Source organism: Microtus ochrogaster, unplaced genomic scaffold (genome assembly GCF_000317375.1).
Source record: "Microtus ochrogaster isolate Prairie Vole_2 unplaced genomic scaffold, MicOch1.0 UNK3, whole genome shotgun sequence".
Classification (NCBI taxonomy): Eukaryota; Metazoa; Chordata; class Mammalia; order Rodentia; family Cricetidae; genus Microtus; species Microtus ochrogaster.
Window position 1 is genome coordinate 14,876,083 of NW_004949101.1, and position 19,842 is coordinate 14,895,924.

General features: G+C 39.1%; 1 protein-coding gene across 1 annotated transcript in view; it reads right to left on the bottom strand.

Moving 5' to 3' along the window:
* Positions 1-54: 54 nt before the first annotated feature.
* Positions 55-19,842, bottom strand: part of Crls1 (cardiolipin synthase 1) — a 23,295-nt gene continuing 3,507 nt past the window's right edge. Inside the window, exons 2-7 of the mRNA XM_026788449.1 lie at positions 17,448-17,509; positions 15,046-15,237; positions 8,970-9,055; positions 7,721-7,789; positions 3,597-3,688; positions 55-967 (exon numbers count right to left, since the gene is read on the bottom strand). Coding sequence (XP_026644250.1) covers positions 880-967; positions 3,597-3,688; positions 7,721-7,789; positions 8,970-9,055; positions 15,046-15,237; positions 17,448-17,509 — 589 coding nt within the window. The 3' untranslated portion in view covers positions 55-879. The remainder of the gene's footprint in view (positions 968-3,596; positions 3,689-7,720; positions 7,790-8,969; positions 9,056-15,045; positions 15,238-17,447; positions 17,510-19,842) is intronic.

A 19,842-nucleotide genomic window follows, 5' to 3' on the forward strand; every position in this document is an offset into this window, starting at 1 on the left:
TACAACTGCATAAAGACACACCACGGAACAACCCACGTGGAAGGCACATTTTCCTCAGCTCTTTTATTCTTTTATTGAGTTAACAATAGAAGATTCTCCAAAGCTTTAAAAAAAAAGAAGACTCCAAAAAATATAAAGTTTTATATTATTTACATGACATATGAGTACAGGTTACAATATCATACAAACATCACATCTGAAGTAGTGGGGAGGCATGATGTAATTCTCTGCCTTTCAGACGCAAAGCCTATTACATGTTCTCCTTTCTGACTCCTGTGTTACCTGTTATCCTAATACATAAACTATTTGGTACCTGAGAGGCTGGAAGACTACTGATGAACTCCAATACCATCTATTTTATTTGATCTTTTTTATTTTCAAAACTCTGTACATTTTAAGTCTCTGTATACCTTTACCCTACCCACAGCTAAGTTTATTCTCATCTTTTCAAACAGTCAAGTATTAACCACATAAACTGTTAATGTGTATACAGACTTAAAATTCAAACATAAAAATGCGTAGCCACGCTGTGTAGGGTATATACCTAATCTCAGGAAATCCCTCCTGCTTTTCTGTTTCAATGCTATCAACAATGTTTTTGAAAAACATTTTTAAAAAAACAGTAACTAGAATAATTCATCTCACAAATTAATCAAAAACTTAAGATTAAAAATTCTACATTATTGTTTTATTTGTATTTAAAAATACACTGGAAATTCTGCATAGGCCCATGATAGAGCTTATTTTCAATGTACATTACTTCGGTTTGAAGACATGGTTTGTCTGACAAGTCCTTTCTCAAGCTCAACACCAAGTGCTTTCGCTGGCACAGCTATCGATGACTCAAGTTGCTTCCTTGCTGCTGGAGCTGGGTGTCTCTCATTTGCCCTTTATCACCTGAACAGTTTTCCGACCATAGTGATAATAACTGTATGCTGACGCAGCTGTAGTGAAGGCTGTACAACACCTTGGGAGGGGAGAAATGGGACTCAATTGTCAAATCTAAAAACACTAACAGCAAAAATCATAAAGTACACATGTAAAAGATGGACTAAGAAAATAGAACTGTGTGACAGAATTGTCTAGCTACAAAAATCTAAATCCACGACTTCCTTTAGGACATCTGAATTGGTGATGCCAAATAAAAGTCATCTAATTACCAAGGCCTATAGACTAGCAGTCCTAGCAACTCTCCTTTCTGACTACAACCGTCGGTGCTCTATGTTCTCTTTTTCTCCCACAAAAACATCTTCATACAGACAGAATGGAGACAACTGTAAAAAGACTGGAAAGCCGGGCGGTGGTGGCGCACGCCTTTAATCCCAGCACTCGGGAGGCAGAGGCAGACAGATCTCTGTGAGTTCGAGACCAGCCTGGTCTACAGAGCTAGTTCCAAGACAGGCTCCAAAGCCACAGAGAAACCTGTCTCGAAAAACCAAAAAAAAAAAAAAAAAAGACTGGAGAAATATGGCGCAAATCTACACAGCTCCTACTTAGATGACTTGGCACATAACTAAATTACCTTGCATTACCTTGAAGCAAAAACAGGAGAACCAAGTTATACATGGATGTAGTTTGAGAGAGAGAAAACCTCCATTAATAAATAAAAACACAAAGAAAAAAAAACCTTTCATTTTATGTAAGAAAATAAAGTTCAGATTGTATCATTTTTAAAATGATACATAATTGGGGCTGGAGAGATGGCTCAGTGGTTAAGAGCATCGTCTGTTCTTCCAAAGGTCCTGAGTTCGATTCCCAGCAACCACATGGTGGCTCACAACCATCTGTGATGGGGTCTGGTGCCCTCTTCCGGTCTGCAGGCATACACACAGATGAAATATTGTATACATAATAAATAAATATTTTAAAAAAATGATACATAATTTACTTTGGTTAACTAACCACCTTTGTTTCAGACTGCTAAACCATGTTTCAATTATAATTAAAAGCTTACCAAAATATAGTTCAAAATCAATAATGATAGTCCATATGGAATGCTTAAAGTTTAAGTTGACACATTTCAAGACATTTACAAATAATCACAAATAAGCTTTCTTGTCAAACTTTCTTAAGACCACCCAGCCCTAAATGACACGGTGACTTATTATTAATTATGAAAGCTTGACCTTAGCTTAGCCTTGTTCCCACCTAGTTCTTACAACTTAAATTAACCCGTTTCTGTTAATCTACGCTCCGCCACATGGCTCTTTACCTTTCCTCTATTCTGTATGTCCGACTCCCTCCGTGTCTGGCTGGTGAATCCCACTCTCCTCTTCCAAGAGTTCCTCTCTCTCCTCAGAAGTCCCACCTAGCCTTTCCTACCTATTGGCCATTCCGTTCCTTACTAAAACAAGCACAATGACACATCTTCACAATGCACAAAAAGATTACCCCACAACAGTAATTAGCACATTCAAATAAAATTCAAAGTGCGTCCACTGGGTATCCTCCCACCACACCCTCTACTAAGATGGATCCTCAGCACCACTGTCCAAAATGTCTGCAGAGGATCCAGCTCACCTGAAGCAGGTGGATCTCTGTGAGTTTGAGGCCAGCCTAGTCTACAAAGAGAGTTCCTGAACAGACAGAGCTGTTATACAGAGAAGCCCTATCTTGAAAAAACAAACAAACAAAAAGAATGACAGAGCACACTGGCTAGTTGTGTTAGTCACCATCTACTGTAAGAAGAAACTTCTCTGTAGGGTTGGGAGATACACTAACACATGGGTATAAAGTCAGGAACTTAGGGACAACTAATCACTATGTCCATTTAGCAGAATGATAGAACTAAGTTCTCTCCTTTAGTCTACGACTTAGCCAGGCAATGGTTTGGGGGTCCTGCTAACAGAACCGGGCTTTAGTGACATCATGTGGAGAAGGTTTTAAATCCAATCAGAAAGTAGTTGGTTATTCCCATAATATTTGTGCCACTACTGCAAACATTTGCTATTATAGATTTCAGGGTTCAAAGCTGGGCAAACTGTTGGTTATGAGAGTCTATTTAGTACCCAGCTGCAAACAGAAGAGCTATATCACATTCCCTATCCCCAAAGCTTAGGGATCATAATGCAAGAAGTAGGGAAAATTTTTAAGAGACAGAAGCGTGGGCATTTGCAACAAAAATAGTACTTACTGAACATGATGGTGACACTATACACATAAACATATAGTGGTTATGACTGTAGCAATGCATTAAGAACAGCACAAGCCAGCCAAAATCTCTGCATGAAAAGTTGGGACTCATGAAATTCTACCCCTTTCTGAGATGCTATTGGCAATTGATGGCTACTGGGGGGGGGGGGAGGAAAATTGGTTTCCTTCAGGTATATGGTTCATTAGAGGTTACCATGTTCTAGTAGAGGGTACTATATACCTGTGCACATACAAGTAGCATTAAGTAGACTCACTGAGCATTTAGAAAGAAAAAAGGACAGCAAGTAAAACCAGGGAAAGTAGTAGAGGAAAAGAATTGAAAGGAAGAGAAAAGGGGGTGGCCAGAGTTTTGTCATCTAACACTTCAAGAACAAAGTCACTCTAGGATAGTCACAATAAGCCATTGTACTGATATTCTCAGAGTAATTCTAAATATAGCTTACCACAGTATCTGAAGATAAATGCTGTCAGCATAATTGAAAACCGGAGCTGCCAAAGAAGCTGCCACCAAAATTAACTGGACTGCTGTATTTACCTTAAAAAATAAAGGTATTATAAATGAACAGTGCCAAATGGGTCATGTTTTAAGCTTTCAAGGCAAAGGCATACTCATCATCACACACTCTAAGCATTCTGGATCGAACAGTGTTACCCATGCCAAAGTTGGCATTCCCAGGTGAGAATATCTAACAGGTCAGAGTCAACAACTAACCTATCTGCCTACATAAGCCTTATTTACAATGAGGGTGCTGACAACTATCAGAAGGTACATCTCGACTCCTGCAGCAATGCAAGGGTGCTAGAAAACTTTTTGCCTTTTTTCCTTATTACCCATTTAAACAGCTCCGTAAATATGAAATAATGAAGTGGCTTCTCCCTGGGTGAAAGAATCACAGCAAACAACAGAACCCAGACTTCCAAGGCCGCGTTCCTTGCTGCCTGCCACACCCTGTGAGGTCAGAAACTGAAATGCATTCATTGCCATGAAATCCTCTGGGGAAATAAGCACTGCCTATCCTCAACAGCATAAAATAGAGCCCAAAATAGTCTGAAGACGACATTCTGTGAAGCATCAGAGCATGATGCAGCTAAGAAAGGCGCACAGAGACACATCTTGGTCCTATTATTTATCCTGCAGTCAAAGGACAGGGACCTGGGTTTTCTTTTTAAATAAACAATAAATTCTGTCTGAGAAACCTTCTACAAGAACAGTGTTTACTCTTTATCCAAACTAACCAAAAGGCAGAGAAAGACTATGCAAATTAACAAAATCAGAAACGAAAAGGGGGACCTAACAACAGACATGGAGAAAACCCAGAAAATCATTAGGTCATATTTTGAAAACCTGTACTCCCACAAAATTGAAAAACTTAAAGGAAATGGACAATTTTCTGGATAAATATCACTTACCAAAATTAAATCAAGACCAGATAAGCAAATTAAATAGACCTCTAACTGTTAAAGAAATAGAAACAGTCATCAAAAGTCTCCCAACCAAAAAGAGCCCAGGACCAGATGGTTTCAGCACAGAATTCTACAAGATTTTCAAAGAACTAATATCAACAGACACAGAAGGAACATTGCCAAACTCTTTTTTATGAGGCTGCAATTACCCTGATACCCAAACCACACAAAGAAAGGGAATTACAGACCAATAGCACTCATGGACATTGATGCAAAACTGGTCAATAAAATACTGACAAAATGAATCCAAAAATATATCAGAAAAATCATCCACCATGATCAAGTTGGCTTCATCCCAGAGATTTAGGGATAGTTCTACAAATGAAAATCTGTCAATGTAATCAACCATATAAACAAACTGGAGGAAAAAAAAAAACACATTATCATCTTATTAGATGCTGAAAAAGCCATCAATAAAATACAATATCCCTTCATAATAAAGGTCTTAGAGAGAGCAGGAATATAAGAAACATACCTAAACATAATGAAGGCAATATACAGCAAGCCAACAACCAATAAACTAAATGGAGAGAAACTCAAAGCAATTCCACTAAAAGCAGGAATAAGACAAGGTTGTCCACTCTCTCAATACCTATTCAATATAATACCCGAGGTTCTAGCTAGAGCAATAAGACAACAAAATAAGAACAAGGGGACACAAATCAGAGAAGAAGTCAACTCTCACTATTATTTGATGGTATAATAGTTACACATGTGACCCCAAAAATTCTATCAAGGAACTTCTACAACTCATAAACACCTTCAGTAATGTAGCAGGATACAAGATTAACTAAAAAAAAAAAAAAAAAAAAAAAAATCAGTAGCCCTCTTTTACACAGATGATAAATGGGCTGAGAAGGAAATCAGGAATGGGAGGAGGGGAAGGAGTGGGAACTTGGATTGGTATGTATAATGAAAAATAAGTTTGTTCTCTTTTAAAACAAAACAACAACAACAAAAAGAAATCAGAGAAATATCACCCTTCACAATAGCCACAAATAGCATAAAATATCTTGGAGTAACTTTAACCAAACAAGACTTGTATGACAAGAACTTTAAATCTTTGAAGAAAGAAATTGAAGAAAACACCAGAAAATGGAAAGATCTCCCATGTTCTTGGGTAGATAGGATTAACATAGTAAAAATGGTAATCTTACCAAAAGCAATCTACAGATTCAATGCAATGCCCATCAAAATCCCAGCAAAATTCTTTACAGACCTCGAAAGAATAGTCACTGCATATGGAAAAGCAAAAAACCCAGGATAGCCAAAATAATCCTGTACAATAAAAAAACTTCTGGAGAAATCACAATCCCTGACTTCAAACTCTACTACAGAGCTAGAATACTGAAAACAGCCTCATATTGGCATAAAAACAGACAGGAGGACCAATGGAACCGAATTGAAGACCTAGATATCAATCCACACACCTACGAACACCTGATTTTCGACAAAAAAGCAAAAATATAAAACGGAAAAAAGAAAGCATATTCAGCAAATGATGTTGGCATAAGTGGGTATCAACATGCAGAAGAATGAAAATAGATCCATATCTATAACCATGTACAAAACTCAAGTCCAAATGGATTAAAGACCTCAACATAAAGCCAGCCGCACTGAACCTTACTTACAGAAGAGAAAGTGGGAAGTACACTTGAACGCACTGGCACAGGAGATGACTTCCTAAATATAACTCCAGTATCACAGACACTGAGAGAAACAATAAATGGGACCTCCTGAAACTGAGAAGCTTCTGTAAAGCAAAGGACACAGTCAATAAGACAAAACGAGAGCCTACAGAATGGGAAAAGAGCTTCATCAACCCCACATCAGACAGAGGGCTGATCTCTAAAATAAACAAAGAACTCAAAAAATTGGTCATCAAAAAAAAAAAAAAAAAAAAACAAAAAACAAACCAAAAACGGGGTACTATAGACCTAAACAGAGAACTTTCAACAGATGAAATCTAAAATGGCTGGAAGACAAAGAAATGCTCAACATCCTTAGCCATCAGAGAAATGCAAATCAAAACAACTCTGAGATTCCATCTTGCACCTGTAAGAATGGCCAAGATCAAAAACACTGATGACAACTTATGCTGGAGAAGATGTGGGTTAAAGAGAATACTCCCCCATTGCTGGTGGGAGTACAAACTGGTACAGTCCCTTTGGGTATCAATACGGCGATTTCTCAGAAAATTAGGAAACAACCTTTCTCAAGACCCAACAATACCACTTTTGGGTATATACCCAAAGGATGCTCAAGTGTACCACAAGGACATACATGTGCTCAACTATGTTCATAGTAGCATTGTTTGTCATAGCCAGAACCTGGAAGCAACCTAAATGCTCCCCACTGAAGAATGGGTAAGAAAAAAGAATGGGTAAAAAAAATGTGGTACATTTACACAATGGAGTACGACACAGCAGAAAAAATAATGGCATCTTGAAATTTGCGTGCAAATGGATGAATCTAGAAAACATCATATTGAGTGAGGTAACCTAGACCCAGAAAGACAAGTATCGTATGTACTCACTCATAGCTGACTTTTAGACATAAAGCAAAGAAATACCAGCCTACAATTCGCAATCCCAGAGAACCTAGACAACAATGAGGACCCTAAGAAAGACAGACATGGATCTAATCTACAGGGGAAGTAAAAAAGACAAGATCTTCTGAGTAAAGTGGGAGCATGGAGACCAAGGGAGAGGGTAGAAGGGGAGGGGAGTGGAAGGGAGGGGAGTCAAGAAAAATATATAGCTCAATAAAAATCAATAATAAAAAAAAAAGAACAGGGTTTATTGGTGCATTTGTCCCAGCACTTCAAGTGATTTTCTATGGAGTGCTACATCCAAATTGTTGCATTTGACACAAAAAAGAGTCACATGAAGCTAAAAGCTCTCTCTACCTGTACAAGGACAACGGTCCTGTACAAACACAATGGTCCCTCTGTCCCAAGGATATCTAATCTATTATATCTGTCACAAGAAACAGAAAGATGACTTATCTTTCATTCTAAGCTGCCCCTGACTGAGACTTATATGCATTTTATAAAAGTTCATAAAGGACAGAGTTCTTTACAAGGCTGCTGTGAGTCTCTTACCTTGCTGATGAATGTGGGCTTCAACCTAGCAGTAGCATAGCAAGGATTAAAATACTTAGCTAGTGTTCGCTGGCAAAAGAAAAAAAAAAAAGTTTCAATTTACTGTTCAGGCTTCAAACAAAAGTTATCAGTGCTTACCCTATGCCTAGCCCCAACATACTGCACTATTTACATACCTTCCTAATCATTCTAGCCTATTGAAAATAAGATTCTTCAAACTGTACATTTGTCAAGTCCTACAAAATTATATACAATTGTTCTCACAAAGTTTGCTTCATCATATATGTTCCCAAAAAAAAAACTTATGTTATTCTCTTTTACAGGCTAAAAAACAAAATAAAGGCCGGGCGGTGGTGGTGAACACCTTTAATTCCAGCACTCAGGAGGCAGAGGCAGGCGGATCTCTGGGAGTTCGAGGCCAGCCTGGTCTACAAGAGCTAGTTCCGGGACAGGCTCCAAAGCCACAGAGAAACCCTGTCTCGAAAAACCAAAAATAAATAAATAAATAAATAAATAGCCGGGCGGTGGTGGCACACGCCTTTAATCCCAGCACTAGGGAGGCAGAGGCGGGCAGATCTCTGTGAGTTCAAGGCCAGCCTGGTCTACAAGAGCTAGTTCCAGGACAGGCACCAAAAAAACTACAGAGAAACCCTGTCTCGAAAAAATAAAAAATAAAAAAATAAATAAAATAAGCTATAGCTCTATCTTTCCTGAGAACCAAAGAAGATAATGCTATACTTATGCACTCAAATATTTATAAAACTAATAAATTAGGATGTAAGCAAACCATTCCATTCTTCTATGACATATTAAAAATAATGTCTGGACCATTCATGGTGAGGCTAAATGAAACAATATATAGCTTGGAGCTATGAAACACCTCTAAGAATGAGCTGTTTGGTGCCTGGCAAGCTGCCCTGGGTTTCATATATACCATCAACTAAAATTAGTTTTTGTTCTCTTTGAGATTAGGATCTCACTGTAGCTCCGTAAACCCCAGACTAGCCTCAACCTCATAAAGATTCACCTACTTCTGCCTCTGAAATGCTGAGATAAAAAGCATGTGTCATCACGCCCAGAAAGAAATCCATCTTTCAAAACAGACTATGAGTGTGTTCAAATTGCAGGGTAATTGTTTTCAAATTCCCATTAAAAAATAATTACTATAAATTATTCTCATAAAGCGAAATTACATTCAATAGAGTGAATATTTATAAGTAATGCTAAAGGAGTATTTTGTGAAACTTACCGGTGTTGGCAGAGTTCGGTATCTGACATAAAACACTGCAGCGATCAACATTACATCTCTTGAAATTATCATGTAAGTGAGTGGGACTGAAAATCAAATATAAAAACCAGAAATGAGGAGTCTGAAAATTACAAATAGATACTTTGACTGCAGAAAAGCCTCAATCAGCCTCATACTATTTGATGTTTTCCGGAAGTAAAATCTTTGTAATAAGTACTTATTAATGATTCAGACCCCTACAGTGAAGCTCTGCTCTTTTTATTCCTTCTTGTGATCAGAATGAACTGTAGACTCTGGCTCTGTGACTTCTCTGCTCCAGAATTCCAACCCGCTCACCACTTCTGTTCTCTCCTGTGTCTGTCTATAAACTGCAAGCCTGCACATAGGCGAGCCACACTCAGCCTCCCCGTCCCCACTCTCCTCAGCTTTGTGATTCTGGGAAAAAGATGTTCTGGTCACTGGAAATGAATGTAAAGTAATGATAGGGAGGTGAATGGGGATGTAAGGGAAGTTAAAATATCCTGAGGTCCTTGTATCTGAATTGTAGTCTACTCTCTAAAGAGCGTTTACATATAGCTTACAGAAATACAAAATGTATTCACTCTTGTTGAGCCAGTTCCTATCCACACAACTATTATTCTTCTCCCTACTTTGCCTGTCAATCAATTCTTATCACAGGCTGAGTCTCCCTTATCCAATATGCTTGGACAAGAGATGTTTCAGATTTCAGTTTCTTGGATTTTGGAATATTTGCACATTGCCAGCTGAACATCACTAACCCCCAAACAATCCAAAACCCCAAGCTGCTTGCCACTGGGGATACTCAACTCATATTCCTCAGATTTTCCAGCATGGTCCCAGGGCCATAGTCAACAGGAGTTTGTGTTAGATGGGAAGACAGAGAACTTACTTCACTTTAGAGCCTTCTGTACCATACAAAGTTTAACACACAATTCTATCTTTCACAAGATAAATTTGATAGGAAAAACCCTGAGTTCAAATCATAGTTTACCGATATCCTTCCTGTGGTACTTTCAAACAGCTCAGAGGTAATATGAAGCAGTGTTTAGGGCCCTCTCCTGTCCTGACTACTACTGACTCTGCACCTGCAATTGCAGAGCAAACTGGATTTGCCTTGTCTCACCCTCCATGACAGTGCTGTTTCACAGAGAAAATGCGTATAGCAGACCATGTGACTCTAGTAGCCAGGCTACAATGAACCATGTGGACCATGATTTTTAGATGCACTTCCTTAATCATTAAGTAAGCATTTCTACAGTAAGCATTAGCAGATAAATTAAACAATGACCATAGTCTAAAAGCAGCAAACCTCTGCAAGTCAAACCATTAGCTAGCTGTGAGGAATCTGCCGGGATGGAGGTCTAGGGAATGCAGACTTGGGCAGTGTACTCTTGGAGTCAATACGGCACGGGACCTGGCAGTGTCTCTGCAGTCACTTTACTACCTGCAACCATCTGGTGGGCCACTTCCAAATAAAATACTCTATTTGTCATAAATATACAATTCCAACTTATGTGCTTTTAATATCATAATTTTAAAAAGAAATAACAAAGCAAAATTAGAATTGCAGGGGGTGGAAGGGAGATGAGCAAAACAAGACACAAAGAAAAAACTTTAACATCATCTCTCACTAACTTTCAAGCAAACCAAAAAGGTGGGAAGGAACGGGGAGCCAAGATGTAAAAGATTGCAACAAGACTGAAAACTACACTTACTGAGTTTATACAGAGAACATCACTACAGAGTATCCATTCACTGAAGCACACATTTGTAAAATCTGTTTGTATACAAGCTGCGAGACTAAAGCCATGGAGCATAGTCTCTGAACATGCAGTTAAGCTTGAAATCATTAGACACCTACAACATCCATACAAATTGACAACTAAAAAAATATTGTTATTTTAGTTGTACTGGGGATTGAACATAGGGCCTTATGTATATTAGGGAAATGTTCTGACACTGAGCCACACTCACCCTAATAAATAATTATTAGCCAGCCAGACAGACAGAAGATTATGAGGAAAATATTCTGTTGGACAATGACATAAAACACACACAATGCAGTGAAATGGTACATAAGCAGAAAATGCAGCCTCAGGGAAATGTGCTCATCGATAGACTGCGCTGTCAATACCACAGCCACAAGCTCACCAAAATAGAAAGGGGCAAAAAATGGAGACAAACACTTGATTTGGAAGTTTTGTACTTCAATTTGGTAATTTCTTATTTAGTATATGCTAGAATCACTTCTGAATTCCACCTAAAGACGTACTGAGTATGTGAGCGTGTGGGCGGGGTACACGTGTGCTGGCACAGGAGTCAGAAGTGACTTTCACAATTAATTCTCTCTCTTCTATGTGGGTCCAGAGGATCAAGCAGATCCTCAGGTTTGGGGACACCTTACTAGCTCGTCAATGGCCCAGAAGAATGTCATTAATCCAGTGCATTAAATAAAATGCTTCATCAAAATTTTAATCGATTTCTTATTTTTAATAGTTATTAAAAATATTTCATTATATGTAGTGTCTTTTTTATTTCTATTAAAAGAACTGATATACAAAAAAGGATCAAGGAAAATCAAGATAAGGAGAAAGACAGAAGGGGAAGAGAGCAATATTTAATAACGTAAATAATCTGAGTCTTTGCAAAGCCTTATTTGGTTCATTAGGACTCACAGGACTGGCAAGCTAATTAGTGACAGAACTAATCAAGAGAAAAGCAAAGGGAGTAAGACTCAAGATAAAAATGCAGACATTGTTATATACCATAAATCTTAAGGTACCAACAAAGAGTGCTAAAATAATAATCTCGTAATATAAATAAAATGGGTAAGTTCTTAGGGAAAAAAAATCACCCCCTGCAAAGGTACAAAGGATGAATTATTAAACTGAATTACCCTGGAACAATTAAACAATTTAAAAAATTAATCACCTTTCAAAATTCTTCTCAATGGTTTCAACAAATTCTATCAAACATTCAAGATGAAAAACTGTAATGTCACATAACTACTACTCAAGAACTTAAGAAAAAAAGTCACTAACCTGTTTGATAAGTAACAACACTGGCATTAAAAACAGGGACCAACAACAAATGCCAAGGAGACTGTGGGGAAGAGGAGCCTTGTTCACTGATGACGAGAACGCAATTATTAGAGGGAGCTGTATGGAGCTTCCTCAAGAGACAGAACAGAGCCACCATAGAACCCAGCTATGCCACTCAAGTACACAGCAGAAGGACTCCCAGAACTGCATGTTTATTGCTGCACTATTCAAAAAGGTCAGGAAACTCAAACAGCTTAGATGCTCATAAATGATTGGATGAACAAAAATTTTACACCATTAAAAGAAAAAGGAAGTCATGACGCTTACAGCAAAAAGGCTGGAAATCATTATTGGGCTCAAATAATAATTTTGAGTCAGACTCAAAATCACATTTTCTCTCATGTAGAACTTAAATTTAAAATTTTACATATATAAATGTACACATGTATGTGTGCATTATGTGCATATTTACACTTTTGTAGGCCATAAAGGGGATCCTTGAAAGAACAAGATCTGCAAGGTAGTTGCAGAGCAGGTAATCTCATCATGTGTAACAGGAAGCAGAAGGGATCTACTAGAGAATGAAAAGGGTTCCCTGGAGACAAAGGGGAATGACTGGGAACAATGTGTAACGACACCTATTGATGAAGATGCCATGATGAAATCCATTTCTTTGTAACTTAAAAAGCTAATTTAAAAAACCAACAAAGAGGGCTAAAGAGATGGCTCAGTGGTTAAGAGCATTGCCTGCTCTTCCAAAGGTCCTGAGTTCAATTCCCAGCAACCACATGGTGGCTCACAACCATCTGTAAAGAGGTCTGGCGCCCTCTTCTGGCCTCCAGGCATACACACAGAATATTGTATACATAATAAATAAATAAATAAATATTTAAAAAAAAACCAACAAAGACTTTTCAAGAAACAAATTCCAGCCTACAGCTTGGGAATTTAGCTCAGTGGTAGAACAATGCCTAGCAAGTAAAAGGTAGGGACAAAAATCACAAAGAATGCCTCCCACAAGAAATTATGCCAGGCTAATCTCATAATCTGAATGCAAAATCTTCAACAAAATATGATCAAACCAAATCCAACAATATCTCCATTTATCATGGCCAAGCTTGATTTTCACCAGGACTACAGGTTGTTTTAACACTAGAAAAACAGTACTAACAACTCACCTCAATAGCAGCTTAAACATACTAGACCATAAAGTGCCAAGAAGGAGTTCTCAGTGTTCTGACATGATGAACACTTAGAAGAAATTTCCAAGAAAAACTACTACTTAATTGCAAAGAGGATCTATGAATCCCTAGAGGAATCACCCCACAAAATGGTTGTAAAAGCTGCGTCCGAGCTGAGGTAAGGCAGGCTTGCTCCCACTCGGCAGGAGACACACAGTGAGGAAATGAGAGATAAAACAGTCACAACCACAGACAGTGCATACTGGGCCTGGAGATAAGCCAGCAGACTAACAGCGTCAGAGGGAGTAAGCCTTACTAGACACAGGCTAACATAGGAAAAGACCTGACTGCTGTCACATCAGTAACAATGATCATCACACAACAATGCTTAAATGATTCCAATGGCAAGAACATTACAAACTATCAGATACCTGAGAATAAATCTGTCAAAGATACCTATAAATTCCGTGTAACCAAATAAATCAAATCAAACAGATTTTTATTTTCCCTTGGAAAAAAGCTGATTCTAAGATCAGACACACTGGAAACAGCTAAGAATATCTAATAACTAATAATGTTAGCTATTAATAATTAATGCTATTAGTTATAACTAATGTGTCTTGAACACTTAAAAACCTGCATCAAACTGGACGAGCATCACTGCACATGTCTACCAGATACCAACAATGGACACTCAAGGACCCTACGCAGAGACCAGAATAAGGCATCACTACGCTTCACCTATCAAATGCCAACAATGGACACGAACGGACAATACAATAAAACACCACTACACCTCTTTTACCAGACACAAACAGTGAACCAGCTTCCGTTCTCAAACCTCACTTCTAACTCTTGGGGGGATGAGGAAGAAAACCTGCTTGACAAATACAGCCAAAGCACAAAACGAAGAACCATAGAGGCACGATAACACATAAAGCAAGAGACCATAAAGATTCACAATATTCAGACAATGCATTATGTATGTATATAATTTGAAACTGAATAATAATGAATAATGTTGGGGCTAGAGAGATGGCTCAGTGGTTAAGAGCACTGGTTGTTCTTCCAGAGGGCCTGAGTTCATTTCCCAGCAACCACATGGCAGCTCACAACCATCTATAATGAGATGTGATGCCCTCTTCTGGCATGCAAGCACACATGTAAATCGAACAATCATATGAATAAATAAATAAATCGTTTTTTAAAAAATAAGGTAAAAATTACAGATATCTTTAGAGTATCAGAGTTCCCATTATGAATAAACTGTACTTAACAAAGATAACCCTGGGAGCTGGAGAGATAGCTCAGCAGTTAAGAGCACCAGCTGCTCTTCTAGGAGACCTGAGTTAGATTCCAGGACCCACATGGTAGCTTACAACTGTATCTTCAGTCCCAGTGGATATGATACCCTCTTCTGCCTTCCGTGGGCACAGACATACAAGGAGGCAAAATACACACTATATATATATATATAATTTTACTAAAAATTAAAAAAAACAAATCAGCGACTTATGAGGATTTTAAGTTATTTCCAAATATCTGTGTGCTAGAAACACATAAAAGTATCACCAAAAAATTCCAAAGTATTAAGAATCTGCACTGTGGACGATTATCTCAATTAATTTTAAATAAAGTTATAAAGAAACTGTTTCTTCTAGTGTAACAAGAATACAATTCTACAATAAACAGTGTGGCAAGCAAAACAGCTTAAATTGAGGAAACAGTTTAAAGCTGAAAACATTTTTGAAGAAAAACTATTTCTCAAGAGAAGGCCTAAGCTCACTACCATTGTTCTTCCCTGTTATTTAAAGTACACACAAGTGTTCTTACCTGGAATAAGATCTGCATAGGTCAAGCTAACATATAAGATGCTGATAAGAATTTTATCAGCAAGTGGATCAAGAGCACTTCCCAAAGCTGATTTTTGATTGGCCCAGTTTCGAGCAATAAATCCATCCAACTGAAAATAGAAGTGTTTTTTTAAATAAACATCATCATAGGAACAGAGTAGGTAATTTGTAGCTTAAGAGATACCAGAGACAACTATGCTTTCAGAAAATGCCAGCAAAATCTCGTTTCTTATTCCCAAACATTCTTAGTCTTTTAGCTTTTGAAACAGCAATTATCTAAACAAATTTCACGTTTATAGTACTGTTTTTTTTCTTCTCCAAGGGGTCCTACTGACTTCTTACTAATTCTACAACATGCCCATGTGAAATGAGCGCAAACATAAATGCAGAGATAAAACCCACACAACTCACGGAAAGCGTGACTGACAGAGCTGGGACTAAGAGCCAAAACGGCTGCTGTTGCCTGTAAGGACTACTTTTAAACTGTGAGACATGCAGCTTTCACATCTCTATCTGTTTTCCTGTACTGGCTGACTCTTGTGGGTCCTGTTTTAAAACTTACGTATATGTGTGACTGTAAGTTTTGTGTTTGTGTGTGTACATGTGTGTTCACAGAGGCCAGAGGTAACTGTTAAATCTTCCAGAACTGAGCAACTGGAGCTGTCTGTGTGGGTACTGAGATTCAAACTCGGGACCTTTGGAAGAGCAGGAAGCACTCTACAGTTGAGCCATCTCTCTGCCTCTTATCTTATAAATACAATATTAAAATGTATTTCATTAAAGAGCTGGGATATATTTCAGTGAGCGCTTGCCTAGCTTCTATGAGGCCCTGGGTTGATGACCTGTCTCCCTCCCTCCCTCCCTCCCTCCCTCCCTGTCTCTCTCTCTCTCTCTCACACACACACACACTCACACACACGCAAAGAAATAAATGTGCCACACACATACATATATTGTTTAGTACCATTATTAATTCAATAACTCAATATTCTATGAAAGAAAACTGTAATCCTCTGTACCTACTAGTTAAAATGGTAATACTTAAATTATAGGGTTTCACTATGTAGACCTGGCTGCCCTGGAACTCAGAGGTCTGCCTGCTTCTGCCTCCTGAATGCTGGAATTAAAGAAATACATCGAAATACATCACCACACCTAGCAAATTACTTCTTTTATTACTTATTTTGATTAGAAACAATATTTTAACCTAGATCACACTAGGCTGCCAAGCTTTCTTTTACGATAAAAACTGAATCTCTAGCCTAATTCGAGAGGGGCCAGACTTGGTCACGAGGGCCAAAAAAAGGATCAAAACCAGGTGCTGCCTAGTCACATGACACAAGGCAGATTTGTCTGCCTCGTTTATCCTAAGCTCCAATGTATAGTACTCGTTTTATTTAACTTCATACTTCAACAAATGTTTGAAATCTATTCTTATTTCTAAGCAAACAATATAAAACTAACTTATGTAAAATTAAGCATGTATTGCCAAATATTCCAATAAGTTAAGGAGAAAGTCCCAGGAATGGTTAAGTCACTGGTTTAGGCCTGAGGATGCATCTCAGGGCACAGCTCTCACCTGACACACAGAAGGCCAGATGATCCCTAGCACAACAAAACAAAACCCCCCAGCACCCACACAGACACAACCGCAGAACAGACTGCAGCAAGTCCTGCTCTGCACTCCCTTCTTGCGTGACCTTGAACAAGGCCTCCGAGTTGGCTTTTCTTCCTGCTTAAAACAGGTAACACCCACCTATCTCAAAGCCTTGGCTGCCTTCAGCACATAATATGATTAATACTCGTTCAGTCTCTTAGCAAGACCTCAAAAGAGCAGTTACTAACGACTCCAATCACTATTAGAACAACCAGCTTTCTTCTTCCCTGCCCTTTGCCTCCCCTCACCCTGTAATATTCATTCACTCGTTCACAGGCAGATTCTCTTGCTCTGCAGCTGGAGCCTACTATTTAGACCTGGCTGTTCCAGAACTTGCAGTCATCAGCCTGCCTTTGGTGCTGCCATTTTAAGTGGACTGGAGGTAAGGTTGATTAACAAACTGCCAGTAATAGGGAATTAAGGCCTTGAAGACCCAGCTTTTGTTACAGTTTCTGTTCTTCACTTCCCACTTTTTGGCATTACTCCCGTCTGCACTATTGCTTTAGCTCACATCACTTCTGTGAAAACAAGCATAATGCTCTCACTGCACTTCATTCCTCCTACAGCACCAGCACCATGCACGTCAGGCCAGCATGCAGTGGTTAAACAGTGCTCCAAAAAATACAGAAGTGGGCTGACTGATGTCACAAATTCATGACCATAGCCTTCTGTGTGCACTCAACGCCTAGCTGTTATCTACTAACAGTATTATATTATGCTTTTACCCCGACCTACTTCATGCCTATTAAACACTCTCATTCTAGCCCACGGCCATGTCTCTACTTTCCTAGAAGAAAACAGTAAAAAGACAACCAGCAGTATTCCCTGCATTGCACCTAATACACAGCCAGCTGCACTCATCTTCTGTCTTCCCTAATGGAATTCCATTCCTCATTTTATTACTCAGCTGATCCAAAATCTTCCTCAGCACACCTGTCTTTAAAACAACCTTCCTTTGGCCCTCCTTCCCCTACAAAACAAAACTACCCTAAAAGCAGTGCCAGCCACCACCATCCCTCATCTGCTTACCAACTTGAGCCAATCATCCTCACACCTCTAGAAAGTTCTCATGCAGATGACCATTGTGCTCTGCGTTTTCAGACCAGGTGACCTCACACTAGCAGCACTTTTGTGGCTTACTCTCTGGGACATTCTGGCGCTGTCTTATCTTCCTTTCTCACCATCCCTAACGTCCCTGCCGGGCTTCTGTTCCTGTACTTATGGCCACTTCTCCTTCTCACTGACTAATTTACCACACTTAGATATTTCCTCTGATCAGGCAGCTCCCAATCTGCCATCTTCTGGTCTACACTACCACATTCAACTTAAAGCAATCAGGAGCTTGGTGGTTTCCCCAAAACCCTGTCTCAAGGGTTCCCCATCCCCCAGTGTTACCACCAAGAACCTGATTTTGAAGATAGGTGTGGGTGGGGTGGAACGCTTGGTGATCCTGTTTTATTTCCAGTCAATCTGCCCAGTATATCAACATATCAATACTTTATTCAGAACATTATACAAGCCCATCCACTTCTAACTCCAAACTCCAACTAAGTCTAAGCTACTTCCTCACCAGCTCTTTGGCTCCCAACTCTTGCTGGCCGAGAGCCTACTTCCCACACAATCAGATCCTGCTATTCCCCGGCTTAAAACCAGCAGTTGCGGAGGCATCCAAATCTCCATGGGAAAGTGCACAATATGGTACCAGTTAATTCTGGTTTCCATACACATCATGCCATGCTTGTTAATGGGATGCCTCTCTCATTTAATAAGGCCATTTCATGTGGCAGCTGAGCCCCTACCCCACAAAGCCCTCACAAATTAACAAATATAAAAGGTAAATTTAATATCTGGGGAAAAAAACCAACTTTACTATCTAAAATATTTTATTATCAGTCTAATGTTCTAGGACAGATTTTCAGACCACACCAATACTGTGAGTGGAGAGCTTCAGGAGAGGGACAAACAGGCCCAAGGAGGAGAAATGAGACTCCGAACAGATGCTGACAAAGGAGAAGGCAAGACTCGTGAGAAAGGCTGTACCTGCTGCATATTCAGAAACACTAAGACAACGCAAATGCTCACATCTGTCCATCTTCTTCAAAGCCTTCTGTTAACTTCATTCATTACTAACACTACTGTTACTAGGTGTCTCTATGAACCACAGACAGAAAAGCAAACTTTTTTTTTATTTTACTTTTTGATCTTATGTGACAGAGTTTCTCTGTAGCTTTGGAGCCTGTCCTGGAATTCATTCTGTTTCAGGCTGGCCTCAAACTCAGAGATCTGCCTGTCTCTGCCTCCTAAGTTTTATGATGAAAGGCATGCGCCACCACCGCCCAGAACAAACATTTTTAAACTTCCATACAACCTTTACTTTTGGGAAATCAGTTTTCTACTCTCATTAAATAAATGTTCAACAAAACTGTTCAAAAACAAATAGGTTTGAAAACATAATTTATCTCCTATCCAGGTGCAAACAGATCTCCCAGTTTTCCTGTCTGAAAAAATATTGGTTCTATTTTCACATGCTCATACTTCCCTGACCTCAAGTTTTTCCTCTATCCTGCACTTCTCTCAACTGTGTTTGTGGGCATAAAATTTTGTAAGCCATTTTAAACCCTCTGTAAAAAGGTAGGTAATAAATACAGTCATCTACGATGGCAGTGCTGGTCAGCAAAAGCAACAGAGCCTTCTATCATGGCATTGTATTCCCAATTCTAATCTGATATCACACTCCCCGAACCGACAGTGATACCAAAGAACGCCTCTCCTTGTCCAGGTGCTGAGGAAGTAGGAAAAAGGATGCCCAATTCCCATCTCAAACCAAGGCCTTCACTGCACAGCAGCCGTAGGTGTGTTGATGAATGACAGTTCCAAGCAGAACACGACCTGCACCAGCTCCCAGGCCACATCCTCCTCCACTTTCCCTGCAGATCAGACTACTTCCTTCACAGTAGACACAGAGTGCCAGAACTTCTCTTTATTCTACCACTACAGTAAGTACTTGGATCTTGAACATTTCTACATGTGTTGTTTTTTTTTTTTTTTAAAGAAGTTAAAAACCAGCCGGGCGGTGGTGGCGCACGCCTTTAATCCCAGCACTCGGGAGGCAGAGGCAGG